The sequence below is a fragment of the Lagenorhynchus albirostris genome, chromosome 9, assembly GCF_949774975.1.
Source record: "Lagenorhynchus albirostris chromosome 9, mLagAlb1.1, whole genome shotgun sequence".
Lineage (NCBI taxonomy): Eukaryota > Metazoa > Chordata > Mammalia > Artiodactyla > Delphinidae > Lagenorhynchus > Lagenorhynchus albirostris.
The window spans coordinates 16,307,212-16,334,704 of record NC_083103.1 but is presented as its reverse complement, the minus strand read 5'-3'; the positions used below and the strand labels follow the sequence as shown (position 1 = coordinate 16,334,704).

At 39.5% G+C, this 27,493-nt stretch overlaps 1 protein-coding gene across 2 annotated transcripts in view; it reads left to right on the top strand.

The window, feature by feature from the left end:
• The window catches only part of TTC17 (tetratricopeptide repeat domain 17), a 154,855-nt gene extending 127,801 nt beyond the window's left edge, over positions 1-27,054 (top strand). For both annotated transcript variants that reach the window (XM_060159373.1, XM_060159372.1), the window contains 3 exons: positions 22,830-22,949; positions 24,168-24,311; positions 25,915-27,054. In XM_060159373.1, coding sequence (XP_060015356.1) covers positions 22,830-22,949; positions 24,168-24,311; positions 25,915-26,046 — 396 coding nt within the window. In that variant the 3' untranslated portion in view covers positions 26,047-27,054. The remainder of the gene's footprint in view (positions 1-22,829; positions 22,950-24,167; positions 24,312-25,914) is intronic.
• Positions 27,055-27,493: the final 439 nt, after the last annotated feature.

The window sequence follows — 27,493 nt, the reverse complement described above, 5'->3', positions numbered from 1 at the left end:
TATACTCTGAAAACTGTAAGATGCTGATGAACAAAATTGAAGATGATACAAATAAATGGAAAGATATCCCATGTTCATGGTTTGGAAGAATTAATATTGTTAAAATGTCTATACTACTTAAAGCAATCTAGAGATTTAGTGTAACCCTTATCAAAATATCCATGACATTTTTCACAGAACTAGAACAAATAGTTCTAAATTTTGTATGGAACCACAAAAGACCCCAAATTGCCAAAGCAATCTTGAGAAAAAAGAGCAAAGCTGGAGGTATCATGTTCCCTAACTTCAGACTATACTACAAAGCTATAGTCATCAAAACAGCATGGTACTGGCACAAAAACAGACACATAGATCAATGGAATAGAATAGAGAGCCTGGAAATAAACCCACACACATATTGTCAATTTATGACAAAGGAGGCAGATATATACAATGGGGAAAAGACAGTCTCTTCAGTAAGTGGTGTTGGGAAAACTGGACAGCTACATGAAAAGAATGAAATTAGAACATATTATCACATCATATATAAAAATAACTCAATGGATTAAAGATCTAAATAGAAAATTGGAAACCATAAAACTCCTAGAAGAAAACACAGGCAGTATATTCTATGACATAATTCTTAGCAATATATTTTTGGATCTTCTTCTCAGGCAAGGAAAACAAAAACAAAACTAAACAAATGAGGCCTAAATAAACTTTAAAACTTTTGCACAACAAAGGAAACCGTCAACAAAACAAAAAGGCAACCTACTGAATGGGAAAATGTATTTGCAAATGATATGTCTGATAAGGGATTAATATCCAAAATTTATAAAAAGCTCATTCAACTCAATATTAGAAAAACAAATAACCTTATTTAAAAATGGGCAGAAGATCTGAATGGGCATTTTTCCAAAGAAGACATACAAATGGCCAACAGGCATATGTAAAGATGCTCAACATCATTAATCATCAGGGAAATGCAAATCAGAACCACAATGAGCTATCACCTCACACCTGGCTATCTACAAAAAGTTAACAAATAAGTGTTGGCAAGGATGTGGAGAAAGGGGAAACCCTAGTTCACTGTTGGTGGGAATGTAAATTGGCACAGCTGTCATGGAAAACATTATAGAGGTTCCTCAAAAAATTAGAAATAGAACTACCATATGATCTAGCAATTCTACTCCTGGGTATATATCCAAAGAAAATGGAAACACTAATTCAAGATATGGAAGCAACCTAAGTGTCTATCAACAGATGAATGGTTAAAGAAGACACACACACACACACACACACACACACACACACACACACACAATGGAATATTACTCGGTCATAAAAAAGAATGAAATTTTGCCATTTGCAACAACATGGATGGACTTGGAGGGTATTATACTTAGTGTCATAAATCAGAGAAAAACAAATACTGCATGTTTTCACTTATATGTGGAATCTAAAAAAATAAGTGAATGAATATAACAAAACAGAAGCAGTTGTATAGATACAAAGAATCAACTAGTGGTTACGAGGGAGGTGAGGGGTGGGCAGAGGGGCAGCACGAGGAAGGGGATTAAGAGGTACAGACTACTAGGTATAAAATAAATAAGATACGACATTTTAATGTACAGCACAAGGAATATAGCCAATATTTTATAATATTGGGTTGGCCAAAAAGTTCCTTCGTTTTTAAAGTAAAAATAAAAGACACATTTTTCATTTTCACCAAGAACTTTATTGAACAACATATTCACCCTTTTGTTCCACTACCTTCTGCCATTTTTCAGGCAACTTCAAAATTCCATCTTCCCAAAACTTTTTATCTTTCTGAGCAAAGAACTGTTCCAGGTGCCTTTTACAGTCTTCCAGGGAATTGAAATTTTTTCCACTAAGAGAATTTTGTAAAGACCAAAATAAATGGGAGTCCGAATGTGCAATGTCTGGTGAATACAGCGGATGAATCAGAACTTCCCAGCCAAGCTGTAACAGTTTTTGCTTGGTCATCAAGGAAACATACGGTCTTGCGGTATCCTGATGGGAGATTATGCATTTTCTGTTGACTAATTTTGGTCGCTTTTCATCAGGTGCTGCTTTCAGTTGGTCTAATTGGGAGCAGTACTTGTTGGAATTAATCGTATGGTTTTTCGGAAGGAACTCATAATAAAGGACTCCCTTCCAATCCCACCATATACACAACATCACCTTCTTTGGATGAAGACCGGCCTTTGGTGTGGTTGGTGGTGGTACATTTCATTTGCCCCACGATCTCTTCCATTCCACATTATTGTACAGTATCCACTTTTCATCGCCCGTCACAATTTGTTTTAAAAACAATGTTTTTGTTACGTTTAAGTAGAGAATTGCATGGTCAAGTAGGTTTTTTGCGCTTAACTTACGTGGAACCCAAACATCAAAGCGATTAAATAACCAAGCTGGTGCAAATGATTTTCAGCACTTGATTTGGATATTTTGAGTATGTCGGCTATCTCCTGTATGATAACTCTGATTTTTCTCAATTAATGTCTCAATTTGATTGCTATAACTTCAACCGGTCTACACAACAGTGGAGCATCGTCCAGCGAAAAATCTCCAGCACAAAACTTCGCAAACCACTTTTGACACGTTCAATCAGTCACAGCACCTTCTCCGTACACTGCACAAATCTTTTTTTGCATTTCAGTTGCATTTGTACCTTTCTGGAAATAATAAAGCATAATTGGGACTTTCCTGGTGGTGCAGTGGTTAAGAATCCACCTGCCAATGCAGGGGACACGGGTTCGAACCCTGGTCTGGGAAGATCCCACATGCCATGGTGCAACTAAGCCTGTGCGCCACAACTACTGAGCCTGCGCTCTAGAGCCTGCAAGCCACCACTACAGAGCCCGCCTGCCACAACTGCTGAAGCCCATGCACACTAGGGCCCGTGCCCCACAACAAGAGAAGCCACCGCAATGAGAAGCCCACGCATCGCAAGGAAGAGTAGCCCCCGCTTGCCACAACTAGAGAAAAGCCCACACGCAGCAACAAAGACCCAACGCAGCCAAAAATAAATAAGTAAATAAATAAATAAATTTATTATTAAAAAAGCATAATAGGCCAAAAATGTTGCTTTTTTCTTCCATTTTCAGTATTAAAATGGCTACACAAAAATTCACCAATTTTGATGTTTTTTTAAAAATGCACGCTGATATGACAGCTGTCACAATACAATCTAACAAAATTGTTTCGAATGAGGTTAAAGGCAACTAAGTGCTGCTAAAGCCATCTTACGGAAAAAACTGAACAAACATTTTGGCCAACTGAATAACTATATTTCTTTTTATGTTTATTTATTTATTTATGGCTGTGTTGGGTCTTTGTTGCTGTGCGGGCTTTCTCTAGTTGCGGCAAATGAGAGCTGCTCTTCATTGCGGTGCGCAGGCTTCTCACTGTGGTGGCCTCTCGTTACGGAGCACAGGATCTAGGCACGCAGGCTTCAGTAGTTGTGGCACACGAGCTCAGTAGTTGTGGCTCGTGGGCTCTGGAGCTCAGCCTCAGTAGTTGTGGCGCACGGGCTTAGTTGCTCTGTGGCATGTGGGATCTTCCTGGACTAGGGCTCAAACCCATGTCCCCTGCACTGGCAGGCGAATTCTTAACCACTGCGCCACCGGGGAAGTCCCCCAATAACTTTAAATAGAGTGTGATCTGTAAAAACATCTAATCACTGTGTTGTATATCTGAAACTAATATAACATTGTAAATCAACTGTACTTCAATTTTTTTTCTTTTTCTGGGAAATAATGCTTTAATTTTATGTCTTAACTGATTTTTACTACATTGCAGCAAGTTGAACCATGAGGAAACCCATGGAATATGACCATAACAGCTCTATTAAAAGCTGTCAGCTTTTTTCTGTAGTGTTTTTTTTTTCACATCTTTATTGGAGTATAAATGCTTTACAAAGTTGTGTTAGTTTCTACTGTACAACAGAGTGAATCAGCTATACGTATACATATATCCCTATATCGCCTCCCTCCCACCCTCCCTATCCCATCCCTCTAGCTCATCACAAAGCACCAAACTGATATCCCTGTGCTCTGCAGCAGCTTCCCACTAGCCATCCATTTTACATTTGGTAGTGTATATATGTCAGTGCTACTCTCTCACTTCATCCCAGCTTCCCCTTCCCCACCATGCCCTCAAGTCCATTCTCTACGTCTGCGTCTTTATTCCTGCCCTGCCACTAGGTTCATCAGTACCGCTTTTTAAAATCTATATGTATGCGTTAGCATACAGTATTTGTTTTTCTCTTTCTAACTTACTTCACTCTGTATGACAGATTCTAGGTCCATCCACCTCACTACACATAACTCAATTTCGTTCCTTTCTATGGCTGAGTAATATTCCATTGTATATATGTGCCACATCTTCTTTATCCATTCATCTGTTGATGGACATTTAGGTTGCTTCCATGTCCTGGCTATTGTAAACGGTGCTGCAGTGAACATTGTGGTACATGACTCTTTTTGAATTACGGTTTTCTCAGGGTATACGCCCAGTAGTGGGATTGCTGGGTCGTATGATAGTTCTATTTTTAGTTTTTTAAGGAACCTCCATACTGTTCTCCATAGTGGCTGTTATCAATTGACATTCCCACCAACAGTGCAAGAGGGTTCTCTTTTCTCCACACCCTCTCCAGCATTATTGTTTGTAGATTTTTTGATGATGACCACTCTGACTGGTGTGAGATGATGCCTCATTGTAGTTTTGATTTGCATTTCTCTAATGATTAGTGATGTTGAGCATCTTTTCATGTATTTGTTGGCCATCTGTATATCTTCTTTGGAGAAATGTCTATTTAGGTCTTGCGCCCATTTTTGGATTGGGTTGTTTGTTTTTGTGGTATTGAATTGCATGAGCTGCTTGTATATTTTGGAGATTAATCCTTTGTCATTTGCTTTGTTTGCAAATATTTTCTCCCATTCTGAGGGTTGTCTTTTCATATTATTTATGGGTTCCTTTGCTGTGCAAAAGCTTTTAAGTTTCATTAAGTCCCATTTGTTTATTTTTGTTTTTTATTTCCCTTACTCTAGGAGGTGGGTCAAAAAGGATCTTGCTGTAATGTATGTCATGGAGTGTTCTGCCTGTGTTTTCCTCTAAGAGTTTTATGGTGTCTGACCTTACATTTAGATCTTTAATCCATTTACTTCATTTTTGTATATGGTGGTAGGGTGTGTTCTAATTTCATTCTTTTACATGTAGCTCTCCAGTTTTCCCAGCACCACTTATTGAAGAGACTATCTTTTCTCTGTTGTATATTTTTGCCTCCTTTGTTAAAGATAAGGTGACCATATATGCGTGGGTTTATCTCTGGGCTTTTTATCCTGTTCCATTGATCTATATTTCTATTTTTGTGCCAGTACCATACTGCCTTGATAACTGTAGCTTTGTAGTATAGTCTAAAATCAGGGAGCATGATTCCTCCAGCTCTGTTTTCATTTCCTAAGATTGGCTATTTGGGGTCTTTTCTGTCTCCATACAAATTGTAAAATTTCTTGTTCTAGTTCTGTGAAAAATGCCATTGGTAATTAGATAGGGATTGCATTGAACCTGTAGATTGCTTTGGGTAGTATAGTCATTTACACAATATTGATTCTTCTAATCCAGGAGCATGGTATATCTCTCCATCTGTTTATGTTATCTTTGATTTATTTCATCAGTGTTTTATAGTTTTCTGAGTACAAGTCTTTTGCCTCTTTAGGTAGGTTTATTCCTAGGTATTTTATTCTTTTTGTTGCGATGGTAAATGGGATTGTTTCCTTAATTTCTCTTTCTGATCTTTCGTTGTTAGTGTATAGGAATGCAAGAGATTTCAGTGCATTAATTTTGTATCCTGCAACCTTACCAAATTCGTTGATTAGTTCCAGTAGTTTTCTGGTGGCATCTTTAGGATTCTCTATGTATAGTATCATGTCATCTACAAACAGTGACACTTTTACTTCTTCTTTCCCAATTTGTGTTCCTTTTATTTCTTTTTCTTCTCTGATTGATGTGGCTAAGACTTCCAATACTCTGTTGAGTAATAGTGACGAGAGTGGACATCCTTATCTTGTTCCTGATCTTAGAGGAAATGCATTCAGTTTTTCACCATTGAGAGTGGTGTTTGCTGTGGGTTGGTCATATATGGCTTTTATTATGTTGAGGTAGTTTCCCTCGGTGCCCACTTTCTGGAGAGTTTTTATCATAAATGGGTGTTGAATTTTGTCAAAAGCTTTTTCCTCACCTATTGAGATGATCATATGTTTTTTTTTTTTTTTTAGGCATCAAATAAGTCATTTATTCTGACTCTCTTTTCTCCAGGTTCCTTCTAACAGCCAAGAGTCTATGATTTCACTGGGTGATGAATCTGTTTTCCTAACAATAGCACAGATCATATGTTTTTTATTTTTCAGTTTGTTAATATGGTGTGTCACATTGATTGTTTTACGTATATTGAAGAATCCCAGCATCCCTGGGATAAATCCCACTTGATCATGGTGTATGATCCTTTTAATGCATTGTTGGATTCTGTTTGCTAGTATTTTGTTGAGGATTTTTGCATCTATGTTCATTAGTGATATTGGTCTATAATTTTCTTTTTTTGTGATATCTTTGTCCAGTTTAGTGTCAGGGTGATGGTGGCCTCGTAGAACAAGTTTGGGTGTGTTCCTCCCTCTCCAATTTTGGAAGAGTTTAAGAAGGATAGATGTTAACTCTTCTCTAAATGTTTGATAGAATTCGCCTGTGAAGCCATCTGGTCCTGGACTTTTATTTTTTGGAAGATTTTTAACATCTTTCTTCGTTTCTATTTCATTTATTTCTGCTCTGATCTTTATGATTTCTTTCCTTCTACTAACTTTGGGTTTTCTTTCTTCTTCTTTTTCTAGTTTAAGTGTAAGTTTAGATTGTTTATTTGAGATTTGTCTTGTTTCTTGAGGTAGGATTGTATTGCTATAAATTTCTCTCTTAGAACTGATTTGCTGCATCCCACAGGTTTTGGATCCTGGTATTTTCGTTGTCATTTGTTTCTAGGTATTTTTTTATTTCCTCTTTGATTTCTTCAGTGATCTCTTGGTTATTTAGCAGTGCACTGTTTAGCCTCCATGTGTTTGTGTTTTTTACTGTTTTCCTGTAACTGATTTCTAATCTCATAGCATTGTGGTCAGAAGATGCTTGATATGATTTCAGTTTTCTTAAATTTTCCAAGGCTTGATTTGTTTTTTTATATACATTTATTCTTTTATTTATATTTATTTTTGGCTGCGTTGGGTCTTTGTTGCTGTGCGTGGGCTTTCTCTAGTTGCAGCGAGCAGGGGCTACTCTTTGTTGCGGTGTGCGGGCTTCTCACTGCAGTGGCTTCTGTTGTTGCAGAGCATGGGTCTCTAGGCACGTGGGCTTCAGTAATTGTGGCATGCAGGCTCAGTAGTTGTGACTCTCAGGCTCAAGAGCACAGGCTCAGTAGTTGTGGTGCACGGGCTTAGTTGCTCTGCAGCATGTGGGATCTTCCTGGACCAGGGCTGGAACCCATGTCCCCTGCATTGGCAGGCAGATTCTTAACCACTGTGCCACCAGGGAAGTCCTCCAAGGCTTGATTTGTGACCCAAGATGTGATCTGTTCTGGAGAATGTTCCATGTGCACTTGATAAGAAAGTGTATTCTTCTGCTTTGGGTGGAATGTCCTAAAAATATCAATTAAGTTGATTTGGTCTATTGTGTCATTTAAAGCTTCTGTTTCCTTATTTATTTTCTCTCTGGATTATCTATTGGTGTAAGTGGGCTGTTAAAGTCCCCCACTATTATTGTGTTACTGTTGATTTCTCCTTTCATAGCTGTTAGCATTTGTCTTATGTATCGAGGTGCTCCTATGTTAGGTGCATAAATATTTATGATAGTTATGTTTTCTTCTTGGATTGATCCCTTGATCATTATGTAGTGTCCTTACTTTTCTTTTGTAACTGTCTTTATTTTAAAGTCTATTTTATCTAATATGAGAATTGCTACTCCAGCTTTCTTGTGATTTCCATTTGCACGGAATATTTATTTCCATCCCCTCACTTTCAGTCTGTATATGTCCCTAGTTCTGAAGTGGGTTTCTTATAGACAGCATATATATGGGTCTTGTTTTTGTATCCATTCAGCCAGTCTTTGTCCTTTGGTGGGAGCATTTAATCTATTTACCTTCAAGGTGATTATTGATATGTATGTTCCTATTATCATTTTCTAAATTGAGTTTGTTTTTATGGGTCTTTTTCTCCTCTTGTGTTTCCCACTTAGAGAAGTTCCTTTTGCATTTGTTGTAAAGCTGGTCTGGTGGTGTTGAATTCTTGTAGCTTTTGCTTGTCTGTAAAGCTTTTGATTTCTCCATCGAATCTGAATGATATCCTTGTAGGGTAGAGTAATCTTGATTGTAGCTTTTTCCCTTTCATCATTTTAAATTTGTCCTGCCACTCAACAACAAGGTAAAACAGAACCCCAAGAGGAAAACAGAAAAGCCTTGTCTGTGGTGGCGAGAGTTTAGGTGGAGGTGGAACTTACGCAGGGGCCAGGTTTAGGGTGGGGCGAGACCTATGCAGGGGGGTGGGGGTGCAGGTGATGTTTGAGCATGGGACAGGGCCTGGTTCAGGACCCGCACCTGGTTCAGGACCCTCGCAGGCAGAAAAGGCCTTGGGGGCAGGCCCTAAGTGTGTGTGGGGGGGGGGGAGTCGACATTCAAGTGTGGGGCAGAGCCTCTGCTTAGGACCTGCCCAGAAGCAGAGGGGCAGCACGTCCAAAGGGGTGCCTCTGGAGTATGGAGTTCCAGAGTTTGGAGGTAAGTCCCTGGGTGAGGGTGTATGGGTGGGGTTTTCGCCCAGCACGGTTGGAGGTGGTCTCCCACTATAGAGGTAGGGCCCTGGGTGTAGGGGTGGGGCTTGGGCTGTGCGTGGCAGGAGGGAGACTCCAAGGGCAGAGGATTAGGCCCCAGAGCCCAATAGGCTCTCTGGTCCTTAAGTGGACAGGGAAAGTGCTGGCTGCGTTCCTCTCCATTCCTCTGTGCCCTGCCCCCTGCCCTCTCCCCCAGGGTCTCCCCCATCCCCACTGGACCCCTAACCGTGGGTGGGTCCCGCTGGGTGTAGGAAGTCCTCCCCTACCCCAGCCGCCCCTCAGGGAGGCCGGACCCATAGATCCAGCCTTTACTTTTGCTCCCCCTTCCCTCCCTCCCATTCCCTCAGGACCCGCATGGCTGGAGGGGGCCTCGGTGGGCAGAGGATCAGGCCCGGATCTCAGCAGGCTCCCGGGCGCCCACGTGGGCAGGGGAAACCTGGCCACTCTCCCTTCTGGTTCTCTGTCCTCCCAGTTGTCCCCCAGTTTCCCCCTTCGGGTGTAGGATCACTTCCCCTCCCCCAGCCACCCCTCAGGGGCGCCAGTCCTGTCCCGCCTCCAGTTCTTCTCCCCCCTCCCTCCCCCACACCCCACTTTCTACCCGGTCGCTGGGGGTTCCTCCCATCCCTTTAGGTGTCCATGGTCCCCCACCAGTGCCTGGTAGGTGCCCTAGTTGTGCGGAGACACAAATTCCTCATCCTTCTAGTCTGCCGTCTTGACTCTGCCTCCTTTCCAGGCTTTAGGCTTGATTTATTTATTTAATTCGAGTATCCTTCCTTGACTCTGTTCCCATATGGAATGGATCTTGATCTCATATATCCTTGCCAAAACCTTTGTGCAGTTTACCACAGAGTAAAGGGTTGAAAGGTTGATCTCTGTACTACAATTTTTAAAAATGACCTTCTAGACCCTTCTAGGAAAGACGAAGATGGTAATAGACATGTATCCTTCCTTTCTAAATGAACAGTACTTTAGGATAAATAATTGATGAGAAAAGTCTCTTTATAGGAGTATTCCAACTAATAAACTAGGAATGATCATTGCAGCCCTTAATTAAGTTATGGCAGTGATTACCACTGGCTGCTACCATCACAAATAGAGAGACAGTATGTGTGTACTCTTGGAAGTTCTCACTACCACCTATGAAATAGTTTTGCCCCCAATCCTCCCCAAAAAAGTCAATCCTGAATCCAGTCAAGCCCCTAACTACCAACTTACAGGAAATACAGGGGACAGAGGAACATGTCAGATGGTTCCATGAGGATGCAGTAAGCAGAGTCCAGTCAGTGTGAAACTACAGGATAAATACCCTGTATTTCTAGTACAGAAATAAATTTTAAAAATTAGGTGGTGGACTCTAGAGATCAAAAGAGACTTAAGGAATACATTAGCCATTTGCAATGTATGAACTTTAGTTAGATTATGATTAAAACTGTAAAAGGAAAGCAAAGTTTTATAAGACAGTTGGGGGAAATAGGCACACCAGATGAATACTTGATGGTATTAAAGAATAATTTTCAATATTTTAGGCCAAAGTTTTTCAAGTTTATCTTTTAAACATGAGGTTGTATCTTTTAGAGGTAACACTGAAAAACTTACTTGTGAAATTATATAGAGTCTGGGATTTGCTTCAGATTAGCATGGATGAGGGTTTAGATGAAATAGGATTGGCCATGAGTTGTTGATAAATGTTGAATCTAGGTGATGAGCACATGGAGTTCATTATACTGTTCCCTTTATTTGTATATGTATTTGAAATTTTTCATTATAAAATACCTCAGAGATGTAATCACAAAAGTGAGCAAAGAAATGACATAGAAAATGAGTAGGTAAATTTTTTTAATTGATATGTCTTAAACTAAAAATATATTTCTTTAAGTAATTAAGTCAGATACCCCGTGGATGAGTTAGATAGATTCAGACACAGTTAAATAATTAGTGAATTGCAAGCTTTGTGTAAAAAATTACCTGGAGTATTATAGAGACAAGGAGGTAAAGGAATCAACAGATTCAGGAAGTACCATGTATCCCAAGCTGGGTAAATAAAAAGAAATCCACGCCAAGATACATTATAACAAAGACAAAGATATCTTAAAAGCATCTGTTTCAGTCAGGGTACTGTCAGGAAAACAGAAACAACACTAGGTGTTTCAGAAGAGCACACTGAATTTAGAGAACCGAGTACAGGCGTACCTAGTTTATTGTGCTTCGCTTTATTGCGCTTGGCAGATGCTGCATTTTTTGCAAATTGAAGGTTTGCAGCAACCCTGTCTTGAGCACGTCTGTTGGCGCCATTTTTCCAGTAGTATTTGCCCACTTCGTCTCTTTGTGTCACATTTTGGTAATTCTCACAATATTTCGAACTTTTTCATTATTATCATTTGTGTTACGGTGATTCTGTAGCCAGTGATCTTTGACGTTACTACTGCCACTCACTGAAGACTCAGGTGATTGTTAGCATTTTTTAGCAAGAAAGTATTTTTAATTAAGATATGTACATTGTTTTTTAGACATAATGCTATTGCACACTTGACAGACTACAGTATAGTGTAAACATAACTTTTATATGCACTGGGAAACCAAAAAGTTGGTGTGACTCGCTTTATTGCAATATTCCCTTTATTGTGGTAGTCTGTAACTGAACCCGCAGTATCTCTGAGGCATGACAGTACCTTGTGGTGGAGGGCTGAAAAAGAAAAAAGGAAACAGGTAAACCAGAGATATTAATTGTAGGGAATGAGAAGGTAAGCATTTGAGATTTTCAAAATCTAGAGTCCACAGGAGAGAGCTCTGAGCGAGCTAGACTTCCTGCTTCTGAGGAGGGAGCATGGGCTGGCTGCTGGGTCTGGGAGTGCTGGAAGAAGCTGGAGACCAGAGTGCTGCCCACAAAGTGCTGTTGCCACAATGACAGTGACAGGAGCAGCATGCAAACGGGCAGAAAAAGTCCCTTTCCCTCTTACCTTCCAATCCCCTAGCACATATGTTTGCAGAACCTAAAAAGAAGCCAGCTAGCAAAGGAGAAATGTGGTTTGCAGAGTTCCAGCCACAGTATCACAAAGCAGATTATAGAATTTTGAATTTGCATCTGAGAGAAAATAGCTTAAGAAATATGACAGCAGCCTTTCATTCATTTATTCAGTCATTCAACAAATATGTAGCAAAGTATTGTGCCAAATACTTTTCAGGTGCTTGGCATCAATCAGTGAAAAACTTTAGACCTAGATCTCTGCCCTCATGGGGACAGAAAGGACAGATCACCTATAGAGAAGAGATGACTCAAATGACAGCCTGTTTTTCATAGCAGCTATCTAAGCCAGATGACAGTTTTGGAAGTATACTGGGCCCGCTAGAATTCTGCACCCTACAAGGAGGGAAGAATAAAGGCACTTAAAGATAAAGAACTGGAAAAAGTTTACCAGGAGCCCCATCCTAAAGGAACTTTTCTATATGACAGCTAGAGAAGGATTGTCTGAGACAAAGGAAGATTCACTAAGCAAATAAAATTATACAGGTGTACAAACCCAAACAAACACTGTCTGTAGAAAACAATTTGTGGGTTTTTTAAATTTATTTATTGTTAATGTTTTATTTTTTTAACATCTTTATTGGAGTATAATTGCTTTACAATGGTGTGTTAGTTCCTGCTTTATAACAAAGTGTATCAGCTATACATATACATATATTCCCACATCTCCCCCCTCTTGTGTCTCCCTCCCACCCTCCCTATCCCACCCCTCTAGGTGGTCACAAAGCACCGAGCTGATCTCCCTGTGCTATGTGGCTGCTTCCCACTAGCTATCTATTTTACATCTGGTAGTGTATATATGTCCATGCCACTTTCTCACTTTGTCCCAGCTTACCCTTCCCCCTCCCCATGTCCTCCAGTACATTCTATACATCTGTGGCTTTATTCCTGTCCTGTCCCTAGTTTCTTCAGTACCTTTTTTTTTTTTTTTTAGATTCCATATATATGTGTTAGCATATGGTATTTGTTTTTCTATTCCTGACTTACTTCACTCTGTATGACAGACTCTAGGTCCATCCACCTCACTACAAATAACTCAATTTTGTTTCCTTTTATGCCTGAGTTATATTCCGTTGTATATATGTGCCACATCTTCTTTATCCATTCATCTGTCGATGGACACTTGGGTTGCTTCCATGTCCTGGCTGTTGTAAATAGAGCTGCAATGAACATTGTGGTACATGACTCTTCTTGAATTATGGTTTTCTCAGGGTATATGCCCAGTAGTGGGATTGCTGGGTAGTATGGTAGTTCTATTTTTAGTTCCTAAGGAACCGCCATACTGTTCTCCATAGTGGCTGTATCAATTTACATTCCAACCAACAGTGCAAGAGGGTTCTCTTTTCTCCACACCCTCTTCAGCATTATTGTTTGTAGGTTTTTTGATGATGGCCATTCTGACTGGTGTGAGATGATACCTCATTGTAGTTTTGATTTGCATTTCTCTAATGATTAGTGATGTTGAGCATCCTTTCATTTGCTTGTTGTCAATCTGTATATCTTCTTTGGAGAAATGTCTATTTAGGTCTTCTGCCCACTTTTGGATTGGGTTGTTTTTCTGTTTGATATTGAGCTGCATGAGCTGCTTGTAAATTTTGGAGATTAATCCTTTGTTACTTCATTTGCAAATATTTTCTCCCATTCTGAGGGTTGTCTTTTTGTCTTATGGTTTCCTTTTCTGTGCAAAAGCTTTTAAGCTTCATTAGGTCCCATTTGTTTATTTTTGTTTTTATTTCCATTTCTCTAGGGGGTGGGTCAAAAAAGATCTTGCTGTGATGTATGTCACAGAGTGTTCTGCGTATGTTTTCCTCTAGTGTCTGGCCTTACATTTAGGTCTTCAATCCATTTTGAGTTTATTTTTGTGTGTGGTGTTAGGAAGTGTTCTAATTTCATTTTTTTACATGTAGCTGTCCGGTTTTCCCTGCACCACTTATTGAAGAGGCTGTCTTTTCTCCATTGTATATTCTTGCCTCCTTTATCTAATATAAGGTGACCATATGTGCGTGAGATTATCTCTGGGCTTTCTGTACTGTTCCATTTATCTATATTTCTGTTTTTGTGCCAGTACCATACTGTCTTGACTACTGTAGCTTTGTAGTATAGTCTGAAGTCCGGGAGCCTGATTCCTCCAGCTCCGTTTTTCTTTCTCAAGATTGCTTTGGTTATTCGGGGTCTTTTGTGTTTCCTTACAATTGGTGAAATTTGTTGTTTTAGTTCTGGGAAAAATGCCATTGAAAGTTTGATAGGATTGCACTGAATCTGTAGATTGCTTTGGGTAGTACAGTCATTTTCACAATATTGATTCTTCCAATCCAAGAACATGGTATATCTCTCCATCTGTTTGTATCATCTTTAATTTCTTTTATCAGTGTCTTACAGTTTTCTGCATACAGGTCTTTTGTCTCCTTAGGTAGGTTTATTCCTAGGTATTTTATTCTTCTTGTTGCAGTGGTAACTGGGAGTGTTTCCTTAATTTCTCTTTCAGATTTTTCATCATTAGAGTATAGGAATGCAAGAGATTTCTGTGCATTAATTTTCTATCCTACTACTTTACCAAATTCATTGATTATCTCTAGTAGTTTTTCTGGTAGCATCTTTAGGATTCTCTATGTATAGTATCATGTCATCTGCAAACAGTGACACTTTTACTTCTTTTCCAATTTGGATTCCTTTTATTTCTTTTTCTTCTCTCATTGCTGTGGCTAAAACTTCCAAAATTTTGTTGAATAATGGTGGTGAGAGTGGACAACCTTGTGTTTTTTCCTGATCTTAGAGGAAATGGTTTCCGTTTTTCACCATTGAGAACCTTGTTGGCTGTGGGTTTGTCATATATGGGCTTTATTATGTTGAGGTAAGTTCCCTCTATGCCTACTTTCTGGAGAGTTTTTTTCATAAATGGGTGTTGAATTTTGTCAAAAGCTTTTTCTGCATCTATTGAGATGATCATATGGTTTTTATTCTTCAATTTGTTAATATGGTGTATCACATTGATTGATTTGCGTACATTGAAGAATCCTTGCATTTCTGGGGTAAACCCCACTTGATCATGGTGTATGATCCTTTTAATGTGCTGCTGGATTCTGTTTGCTAGTATTTTGTTGAGGATTTTTGCATCTGTATTCATCAGTGTTATTGGCCTGTAGTTTTCTTTCTTTGTGATATCTTTGTCTGCTTTTGGTATCAGGGTGATGGTGGCCTTGTAGAATGAGTTTGGGAGTGTTCCTCCCTCTGCTATATTTTGGAAGAGTTTGAGAAGGATAGTTGTTAGCTCTTCTCTAAGTGTTTGATAGAATTTGCCTGTGAAGACATCTGGTCCTAGGCTTTTGTTTGTTGGAAGAGTTTTAATCACAGTCTTAATTTCAGTGCTTGTGATTGGTCTGTTTATGTTTTCTTTTTCTGGTTCAGTCTCAGGAGTGGCTAAACCGAAATACTGGAGAAATGTACATTTGAGAGTGGGATGATCATAGTTAAGGTATTCAAATGCTCTTTTAATGTTCAGGAGGAGTGAGTTAATATATTACTTGGACTTCATTAAGTTAAATATTAAGTAGAGATTTAAGGGTAACCTTTAAAAAAAATGTGCAACTCCCAAACCTCTGAGGGTAAAATAATGAAGAACAGGAGGACCAAAAAAAAAAACAATCCAAAAAAGAAAAAAGAAATCAATCCAAGAAATGGCACAAAAAAAAAAAGAGGAAAAAATGTATTCAAGAATCAGGATAAAAAGAAACCAAGAAATATGATAAACAGTCTTTAAACAAATCTGTAATATAACAGTCACAATAATGTCAAATTGGAAACTTTTTAAAGGAGCTACATGTTTTTAAGTCATACCTAAAGCATAGTAGAAATGTTAATGGGAAAATACTAATCAAAAAGGAACATACTATCAAAAGGAAGTAGCTATAGTTATATTAATTATCTGGAACTATATACTTCAAAGCAGAAAAAATTATTAGGGTCAGAGAGAATGAGCACATAATGATAAAGCTTTAATTCACCAGAAAAACAATATATACTGCTTCTAACCTTATACATATGCAATAAAAATAACCTCAAAATATATAAAGCAGAAAATGATTGATTTAATGAGAAATTGACAAACCAACACACACACCTTTCTCTACCGCTGATAAGCCATTCAGTCTGTCTGAATTTATATTCATAAGTATATTAGTCTGTGATTTTCTTGTAATATTTTGTCTAGTTTTGGTATCAGGATAATAATGACTGTGTAATATGTTGGGAAGTGTTCCCTACCCTTATTTTTCTGGAAAAGATTGTAGAGGATTGGTATTATATCTTCCTTAAATGTTTGATAGAAAATTCACCTTAGAGGCCATCTGAACAGGGAGTTTTCTTTGTGAGAGATTTTTAACTATAAACTCAATTTCTTTAATGAGAGTATTCAAATTGTCTTTCTTCTTTTTTTTTTTTTTTTTTTGGCGGTACACGGGCCTCTCACTGTTGTGGCCTCTCCCGTTGCGGAGCACAGGCTCCGGACGCGTAGGCTCAGCGGCCATGGCTCACGGGCCCAGCTGCTCTGTGGCATGTGGGATCTTCCCGGACCGGGGCACAAACCCGTGTCCCCTGCATCGGCAGGCGAACTCTCAACCACTGCACCACCAGGGAAGCCCTTTCTTCTTGAGTGAGCTTTGTTAGTTGTGTCTTTGTCTAGTTTATCTAAGTCATTGAATTTATTGGCATAAAGTTGTTCATAATAGTTCCTTATCATTCCATTAATATCTGTAGGATTTGTAGTAATGTACCTTCTCAATTCTTATCTTGGGACTTTGTATCTTTTCTCCCCCCCCCATCACATTGACTAATAAAAGTTTATCAGTTTTTATTGAGCTTCCCAAAGAATGAGTTTTTGGATCCATGGATTTTTCTCTACTGTTTTTCTGTTTTCTCTTTCATTGGTATCTGCTCTTATCTTTGTTACCTCCTGTATTCTGCTTGCTTAGGATTTCATTTGACAAGTTTTTTGTTTGTTTTGTTTTTAGTTTCTCAGTATGGAAGTTTAGGTTACTAATTTGATCCCTTGCTTTTCTAATGTAGGGGTTTAGTGCTAAAAGTTCCCTCTAAATTCTGTGTCAGCTGCATATCACATGTTTTATTTGTCATATTTTCATTTTCATTCAGTTTAAAATGATTTATAATTTTCCTTCTAATCTCCTCTTTGACCCATAAATTATTTAGAAGTGTGTTATGTGGTTTCAAACTATTGGGTATTTTCCAGATGTCTTGCTTTAATTGATTTCTAATTTAATTACACTGTGGTAAATCAGTATACTTTGTATGATTTGAATTATTTTAAACTTATTCAGACTTGTTTTATGCCCCAGAATATGATCTGTCTTGATAAATGTTCCATAAGCACCAGAAAAGAATGCATCTTCTGCTGTTGTTAGACTGTTCTAGAAATGTCATTTAAGTCAAGTTGGTTGATAATACTCTCTATATGTTCTTTATATTTACCGATTTTTTTTTGTCTACTTCTATCAATTATTGAGAGGTATGTTGAAATCTACAGCTGTAATTTTGAATTTTTTATATCTTATTTATATATGTGTGTGTATATATATATATATATATACATATATATATATATATATAAAAGATGCACCTTGGGCTTCCCTGGTGGCGCAGTGGTTGAGAGTCCGCTTGCCGATGCAGGGGACGCAGGTTCGTGCCCCGGTCCGGGAAGATCCCACATGCCGCAGAGCAGCTGGGCCCGTGAGCCATGGCCGCTGAGCCTGCGCGTCCGGAGCCTGTGCGTCCGGAGCCTGTGCTCCGCAACGGGAGAGGCCACAACAGTGAGAGGCCCGCGTACCGCAAAAAAAAAAAAAAAAAAGATGCACCTTGACCAGTTGGGTTTATCCCAGAAATACAAATGTAAACAGTCTAACTTTAGGAAAATCTTAAATTTCATCAGCCAAATTAAAGGAGAAAAATTATGAAATAATTTTAGTAGATTGCATCTGATAAAATTCAGTACATTCATGATATAAACCTAATGCAAATTAAGAATAGAAAAGTATTTCCTTAATCTGATGAGAAGAATCAACAAAACACCTTCATCAAAGATAATTGTTAATGGGGGAAATATTTAAAATAATTCTTTGAAATCAGGAAAAAGAATGCCCACCACTACCACTTCTTTTCAGCATTGTACTAAAAGTCCTAACAAGTATAGTAAATCAAGAAAAAGAAAGTAATGGCATAAGTATTAGGAAGAAAAAAACGTTATTCAGAAATGATGTGATTATCTACATAGCAAACCTAAAAGAATCTACAGACAAATATTTAGAAATAACAATGTTTCTATCGAGGTGGCTGCCTGTAAAGTCAATAAATAAAAATAAGTTACATTTCTATACAGCAGCAATAAATATTAGAAAACATAATTTTTAACATGTATTTACTTTGTTACAAAAATATAAAGTTCCCAGTACTAAATCTAACAAAAAAGTTGTGAGACTTAGGTGCAGAAAGTGATAAAACTTTATTGAAAGACATTTTAAAAGACCTAAATAAACAAAGATATGTAATGTTCATGGATAAGAAGACACACACCATAAACATGTCAGTTTTCCCCAATTAGATTTATAGAGTCAATCCTATTGTAATCAAAATAACAACAGGGTTTTTTTTATGGCACTTAAAAAGCAGATCTTTACATTAATATGGAAGGGTAAAGAACAGACATAACACTCTTGAAAAGAAGAATAGGTTGTGAGAACTGCCTTACTTTTATGAAAAATTATAAGACATTATGCCATTTGCTCAAGGAATAAGCAAAAGTAATGAGGGGGACTAAATAGGAAGCCCAGAAAGTCTCTAGTGTACACAGAGCTGTAGAAGATCAATGGGGAGACGGGGGACTATTCAGAAAGCTTGCTGGGGCAATTAGTTAATTTCAATCCTCACCTCACATCATACACAAAAAATGAACTCCATTAAGGAAGTCCTGAATTAAGGACTCAAGTATCAAAAACAAAACTTTAAAAATTAAAATAAACTGTGGGAGATGATCTCTCTGGCCTTGAAGTACAAAAAGATTTTGTAAAGAAGATATACAAGCATAAGCTAGAGAAGAGAACGTTATTAAGTTCAACTATATTAAAGGTTAAAAGTTCTTAATTAAAGACATTTTTTAAATGAAAGTAACCAGAGTGAGAGAAAATTCATTTAACACATTTAACCTACAAGGATTAATATGCAGAGCATGTAAGTAAAGTGATGAGAAAGATAAATAATAAAATAGAAAAATGTATAAAAGATATTAACAGACATTTCACAGAAAAAAGATATGTATGACCAATAAACACAAGAAACAATTCTCAGTCTCACTAATAATCAGGAAATGCAAATAAAGGCTACAGTAAGATGCTGTTTTATCCCCACTGATAATAACAAGAATTAGAAAGGATATAGAGCAAGAGGCACTTTTAAACATTTCTGATAGCACTGAAACTTGTCATAACACCTTTAGGAAGCAATTTGGCTTTCTCTTGTTATGTTGGACATTTGCGCATCCTCTGACCCAGCAGTTCCACTCCTAGGTATCTAGACTAGAGAACCTCTTTGTACATCTATTGGCAACGGGAAGCTAACTTAAAAACAAGAAATAACTCAAACCCTCCCATTTACAGAAAATGTATAAATATGTTATAGTATATTCACTTAATGGACATTTAATTGTGCAGCAAGGAAATTTAATGAACTGAAACGACATATAGCAACATGGATGAATCTTAGAGGGCCGAATAAAAACACCAAGTCCCAGAAGACTGCTTACACCATGTTTATAATGCACAGGAAGAAGTAAACTAAGTATTGTATTGTTGGAGCTAATATGTGTGTGTAAGTGATAGAACGGTGTTTAAAAAGAGCAACGGAGGGCTTCCCTGGTGGCACAGTGGTTGAGAGTCCGCCTGCCGATGCAGGGGATGCGGGTTCGTGCCCCGGTCCGGGAGGATCCCACATGCTGCGGAGCGGCTGGGCCCGTGAGCCATGGCCACTGAGCCTGCGTGTCCGGAGCCTGTGCTCCGCAGTGGGAGAGGCCACAACGGTGAGAGGCCCGCGTACCGCAAAAAAAAAAAAAAAAAAAAGCAATGGAATAATAAACACAACACTTGGGATAGCGTGTGCCTCTGGAGAAAAGACAAGAGGCTGGCATAGTGTCAAGAACATACAGGAGAAGCAGGTTCATTCTTTAGTAGGGTAGCGGTTTCTGGAATATTCATTATTTTATGCTTTACAGCATACATGTATATTTTATATAATTACATATTTGTTGTATGTGTATATATATAAATATGTTCTTCAGTATGTGTCAGATATTGGCATTAAAGAAAGGTAATTTTATTTTCTTAAAAAAAGGATCCTTGTGGGAAGCCAGTCAGAAGAATCAAGTCATAAAGAAGGAGGAACACATCAGGCTAGCTTCAGATTTCTGTGCAGCCCCCATTCAAACCAAGAGGCAATGGAGCAATACCAGCAAATTGTTCAAGGAAAGAAAGAATGAGCCATGGTTTTATATCCAGCCAGCTGTGCTTCAGGCATAAAGGCTAGAGACAGAAAGTTTTGAACTTACATGATTGTATTTGTTTGCTAGGGGTGCCATAACAAAATACTATAGACAGCGTGGCTTAAACAACAGAAATTTATTTTCTCACGGTTCTGGAGGCTACAAGTCGGGGATCTAGGTGCCGGCAGGGTTGTTTTCCTCTGAGGCCTCGCTCCTAGGTTTGCAGTTGGCCACCCTGTTGGCACCTCTCACCGTCATCCCTCTGCACACACGACCCTGATGTATCTCTTCCTCTTCTGTAAATCCTTCATATAAATCCAGTTATATTAAATTAGGGCCCCACAATAATGGCCTCATTTTAACTTAATCAGCTCTTTAAATACTTTATTTCTAAATAGTTACATTCTGAGGAACTAGAGATTTGAGACTTCAACATATGAATTTGGGGAGATACAGTTCAGCCCATAACAACAATCTCAGAGAATAATTTTCCCATCAGCCCTTCTTAAGAAAAGTACTAGAAGATAAACTTCAGCCAACCAGGAGGTGACTAGGGAAGCCGCACAAAAGTAATGTCAGTGATCAAGGACTATATTTAACTGTAGAACCAATACAAAAACAAAGGCAGGAAACTGGGTGATAGAACAGAATATAAATGCTATGTGCCCTGACAATGAAAAATGATAAAATTACCCAAAAAATAGATTGGAAGACAGAAAGAAGATAGGAAGCAGGGTAAGTTTTCTGATTGCCTCATCTGTAATGGCTGGGAGTTAGAGACCACCCATCAGAATGAAATAGACAGGAAAATGCAAAATTAAACCTAAATTAACCCAATATTCGACCTAAATTAAGTACTAAAGTTTTGTGTATGATAAAGGTAGCATCACAGTGGGGGAGAGAGGAATTAACTCATTAACTATTATCGAGACAACTTAGTAGCCATCTGGAGAAAAATTAAATTGGAGCCATATCTTTTACTTTACAGCAAGTTAAATTTTAAGTGGATCAAAGGTTAAAATGTGAAAAATGAAACTACAAATGTTCTGGGGAAAAAAAACATGGTAAAAATTCTTAATAACCTTGGAGTAAACAAGACCTTCCTAACTGAAAATCCAGAAGCCATCAGAAATAGATTAATGAACTGAACTATGCAGAAATTAAAACCTTTATATCACACAAAGCAACATATGTCCAAAGGCAGACTTGAGAAGCCTGGGGGAATGTATCTGTAATTCATATACAGGCAAGGGACTACTCTCCCTTATACCTAAAGAGCTTTCTCATATAGATAAGCTAAAGACCTCACAGAAAAATTAACAGTATAAGAACAGGTCGTTCACAGAAAAGATATCAAAAGGCTGTCAAACATGAAAGGATGGTCAGCTCCATTCATAAGAAGGGAAATGTAGATTTAAACCGCATTTTCACCTATCAAAGATCCCAGAGTTTAATAACAGACTCCTTGGTGAGGCAATAAAGAAACAGGGACATATGTATATTTCTGGTGGGATATTAAATTGCTATAGTCCTATGGAAGGCAGTGTGATGATTTCTATCAAACTAACGTGTATCCCCTTGATATAGCATGTCCACACTGAAAGTGTATCCTACAGATGCGCTGCACAGACACAAAATTAAACCTATACAAAGTCATGTTTGCAGCATTGTTTTTAATAGTGAAGAATTGGAGGAGAGAGGAATATTCATTAATAAGGACCTAGTTAAATAAATAATGGTACTTCCAAACAATGAAATACTATGCAGCTGATAACAAAGGAATGAAGAGGCTTTCTACACACTGATGTAGAAAGATCTCTAAGGTGTACTGTTTAGTGAAAAAAGCAAGGTGCAGATGAATGTTATCTCTTATATAAGTAATAGGCTTATAAAGCAGGAGAGATAAGTCTGTATTCGTATTTGCTTAGATAAAGCATAAAGAAATCCTAGAAGGTCACATAAGAAACTAAAAATAGTGTTTACTTGTATATAATAGTGACAAGGATGGCAGGGAGGTTTTTCATTGTATAACTTTATATAATTTCTGGTTTTTGAAACGTGAATGAATTACCTGTTCAAAAAGCTAAGTAAATTTAAATATAAAAGAACATGGGCATGAAATATAGTTCTGCTACTTAGTAATTGAGTGGATTTGGACAAGATATTTAACCTCTCTGGATCATAGTTTTCTTATCTATAAAAAGACTGTAATAGTAGAATCAAGCTTATAGGGTTGCTATTAGGATTAATAAGAGGATGAACATGAGTGTATAGCAGACCGCCGGGACCAGGTAAGTACTCAGTTAATTGGTCATTAACTTGTGTTACTTGTGTTACTGTTCTTAATCTTGGTGGTAAATTAGTGTGTTACTTAAGAAGCATCAGCCTTAGCTGACCATTCCTTTGTAGAACCAGACGTCCTGGGTCCTTTCCAGCATGGCAGCCCTCTACTGGAGAGTGAAAGGCCAAGGGAAGAAGGCGATCGACTGCCTACGCCAAGCCCTGCACTATGCTCCACACCAAATGAAGGTGAGTGGAACTCAGAGGTGTGAATTTCCATCCCTCAGTCCTTTCCTTTGCCCACAGTGGTTTATTCTAAGGTTTCAACAACCTTCCTCATGCTCAGCCTATAAGAAAATGGCAAAAGGCTAAGATGGGGCGGAAAAACTATGACCCCACTTGTGCCACCACAAGCCTGTGAATTACACCCACTGTTGTGCCTTCCCTACCTCAGCAAGATGGGACGTCAGGGAGGGGCTTCAAGATCACCGCAAAACATTATATCAGGCGCAGGCATTGCCGAGTTCTAAATGCAGCTCTGCCTCTCACTGGGTTTGTGATCTTAGGCAAATTCTTAAACCTCTGTGACCCTATTAATGACATGCACTCTGTGGGTGTCCAGCAAGGACAAAGATGGGTCATTTCTTCTGTTTCTTCTGTATCTCCTATAGAAGAACCCAGTGATGCCGAACAATGCAATATAGATAGCAGTTGCTCAGGTAACACATTTAAAGGGAATAAATATTTGTGATATTAATAAATATTTGTGATAATAATACTGCTACTTGATCAACCCATCATTCTGTGCTCTGTACTGCTAGGCGATAGGGAAGGGCGAAGACCCTAGATCAGGGGGTCAGGGAACTTTTTCTGTAAAGGGCCAGGTGGTACAAATTTAGGGTCTGAGGCCAGACAGGCTCTGTTGCAGCCACTCAGTTCTTCCATGATAGCGTGAAAACAGCCACAGAAATACCTAAGGGAATGGGAATGGTGTGGTCCAATAAAAAGTTACAAAAGCAGGCAACAGGCTGGACTGGCCTGTGGGCCACAGCTTGCCAGCCCCTGCCTCAGGCAGTGCGGCGGTCCTTGCAGAAAACCCGCTGGCTCTGTGACGGCATGCCCCAGAGCGTGGGCTGTGCAGAGCATCGGGCCACCGACTTCCCTTACCAAGCTGCAGCGCAACTAGGAGCTTGCACCAGGATGGAAGCCAACAACCGCACTCAGCAGGTTTTTACGCAGCTGACATGTTTGTTTGTTTTTTGAGGCAAGTCTCACTCAGTGAAAGAAGTACTGCATGGATAGGCTGGTGCATGCTCCTTCCCTATCACAGACCCGTAGCAAGCAGCAGCCTCCCGCGCTGAGTTGCACGACCCTGCCATTCACCAGGAAACGCTGACCACATTACTTACGATCACCAGAGCCGAGAATGAAAGCTCTTCCCTTCTCGCCTTCTCCTTCCTCCCACAGGACGTGCCCCTCATTAGCCTAGCCAACATCCTGCACAACGCCAAGCTCTGGAACGACGCCGTCATTGTGGCCACCATGGCAGTGGAGATCGCGCCACACTTTGCTGTGAACCACTTCACACTGGGCAACGTCTACGTGGCGATGGTGAGGTTGGCCTGTGAGCGGAGCACACCAGCTCTGCCACCTTCTCTCGGGCACATCTTCTTTGATTTCAAACCCTCTTTGACTGTGTCAGTGTCCTCCAGTTTCCTGTAAGTTTTGCGTCTAAAATTGTTAGCTCTCCACCAAAGGTATATTTTATAGGTAAGGGGTTTAGTGAGTTTTTAAAGTAATACAGGAAATTCATCCACGTATTTGCAACTATGTAGTTCCGCACCTTAAGTTTTTAACAGTAATAGAGTCAGATTTACCTGCAGTTTTCTAGAGACGTCACCTGTTCCAGAAAACCTTACCTAACCCTCCACGTGGACGGACACACTCTCGTGCTTTCTTACTGCAAGGTTGGGCTAGGTCCCTACGCTTGCACTCATGATGCCCTGTGCAGATTTCTCTTGTACTTTCACCTTGTTTTATAATTTTTGTTTCAAGTATTAGTCTCTCCCCCTAGACCAGGAGCTCCTTAGAAAGAGACTCCTCTTCATCTCCCTGTTCCTAGCACTTCACAGGGTTTGGCATATAGTAGGTGCTCACCAAAGCTTTGATGAATGATGGAATGCCACTAGTTTCATGGGATACCATTTACAGATAAAATGGCAAAGCCATCTTGTTCAGAACGAGGACCAATTTCAGAACTTAAAGTCCCAGGGGTCCCCCAGAATCTGTCATAGCCGAATTTAACAAGAATTGTGCCATGCACTTTCATCCAAAGCTTGGGGTCCCACATGGGGCTCTTCCCACGGTACTCTCAGTAAAGGTTAATGGAATGAGCAGCTTCAGGCTCTAAGTTTTATGTGTTACCCATGACTTCAAAGGCAGGAAATATAATTTTGGCCAGGTAGGTCTTGCTGAATGTGCAGATTTCCCTCTCTGCTTCTTAAAATTGAAGAATCTATTTTCATCCCCAGTAAATGCAAAATTTGCTGCTGTGAATGAGGAATTCTGCCTCTCGTTTGGCCAGAAGGAGCCATTTAAGCAGTAGATTTGCGCTCTTCTTTGAGAGTATTAGTCTAAGTAAAAGATTAACGCCTTCACTATGGCAGTGATCATTTCCAAACGGTGTTCGTATTTTCAAGTGTTAGGGAGAAGAAGAAACTGTTTCAGAATTTCCAAGTCTAATTGAGATACCTGACATGACTTCCATCTTTCCAGTTAACAGTAGAAAATTCAGACAGATGCACAATAAGCTTTTGTCAGACATAGTTCTAGAGGTTTCTGTGAGGATTAAAGGAAGGGATTCCATAAAGCACCTAGCACTGTGCCTGGCACGCAGCAGGTACTCAGTAATGTTGGTTCTTACTGTTGCCACCACAGTTACTCCTATTGTTGGGCCAAACCTCTATAAACTTGATATCCCCTTTCCCTCTGGTTCTTGGGCTCTGCCGTAATTTTCTTTGTTATTTCGTACCTTGGGGTTGGAGGTAGTTGTTTCCTCCAGACCTTAGAGTTTTCCTCAGAGATTTAGATCCACTGAGAAAATACTGCAGGACTGTCACTACCACAGATGTGCTTTTCACAGAAAAAGAAGTCACCATATATATTTAGTCTGGTGGTAGTACCCCTCTCACTTTTGTCCCTCTGCCCCTCACAGGAAGAGTTTGAAAAGGCACTGGTGTGGTACGAATCTACACTGAAGCTGCAGCCCGAGTTTGTCCCGGCCAAGAACCGAATCCAGACCATCCAGTGTCACTTAATCCTGAAGAAGGGCCGGCGCTCTCCTTAGCTCACTCCTCCCTTCTCTCCTGTCTCTCTTTTCTCATGCTCTTCAGAAAAGGAATAAGAAACCAATCATTGTCAGTATCTACTTCTAATGATGTGTATGACAGTAACTGAGTAAGACATATAACAGGACTTTTACATATGTGGGAATTGGTTTGTTTTGGTTTTTAAGTTCCTTCTTTCCCCCAGCCAACCTGAAACATAAATTTCTTAAAAGGAAAATGCAGCCTAAAGATATTGTGTAAATACTGAGCCAAGACATTTCTGGAGCTGTGCTCTGTCTCCAAAACCTCGATGCCTTTAGGGCTTTTCTCAGTGGTCCAGCCAACCTCCTCCGATTCGGAGGAGGGCGAAACCGCATCGCACATTCTCTGCTTCCCGTCGTAGCCTCTGTTGTCAGTGGAAATGCAGAAGCCCATCTGGTGCCAGTCAGTGAGAAGCAATGTTCCGCGCTCTCCCCACTAGATCTCCATGCTGCCCCCAGCCTTGTCTGTTCCATGCTGCTCCGATCCAAACTCTCACAGGTAGTTTGCGGGGGAGGAAGGGGAAATGATTTTAAAAACAAAATATTTACAACAAAAGCTCTTAGGATCACCTGACCTTTGTGATGTTATTTATGTTGGGGAGGGAGGGGGGCTGAGAAGGGGAAATCAGCAGTGTACAACATCGATATCATTTGTACTTTAATTACAAATCACAAGGAAACCAATAAGTTGAAATCCTATATAACAGGTTTATATATATAGAATATGTATATTTGAAGCCCTCTACAGACTGAGTCTATGTTTTACTAATTCTTTGTTCACTGTGTTACCCATCTTGGAATGAGGCATGAGTGTCAGCTCCCTCTCTCTGAGGCCTTCAGACTTAGCCCCTCAGGAGAGTGGGGAGCCAAGGTTGAGTGTTCCGTACAATGCTTATGCCTCTGGTCCAAGGAGAGTCAGAAACTCCAGGCATTTGGGAGTCTTCAAGGGCACATACTGAGGACAAAAATAAAAGTTGTTTATGAGAATAGGTCTGTGGTGTGGTTCTTCTTTATGGAACCAGGCTCATTTGGACAGCTCTGAAGCCTAACTCTAACTCTGGGTCAGATTTTCTCAAGTCCTAGGTTGTCTTTATCTTTCTTTCTTTCCACCACAGCAAGGTGTGGGGAGAAACAATCCATCACTAGGTTTTATGGTTGATGAACTTCATTAACACAATACATTTGACCAGGAAAGATGCACAGTCAGCAGATGTTCAGAGTTGATAACTGACCTTCCTGGGAAAGGAAGAATAATCTAAACCACAAAGGCAGCCCTCCGGTGAGCCCTGATCCTAAAGTTCGTTGAAGTAAGCTTCGTGGAGCTTTGGGGAGAGTTGTACCAGTGTGAAACTGAGCATTCCCTTTGGGACAGGACTCCACTGAACACAGGGTTTCCTAGAACATTATCAGACACCAATCATCTCAA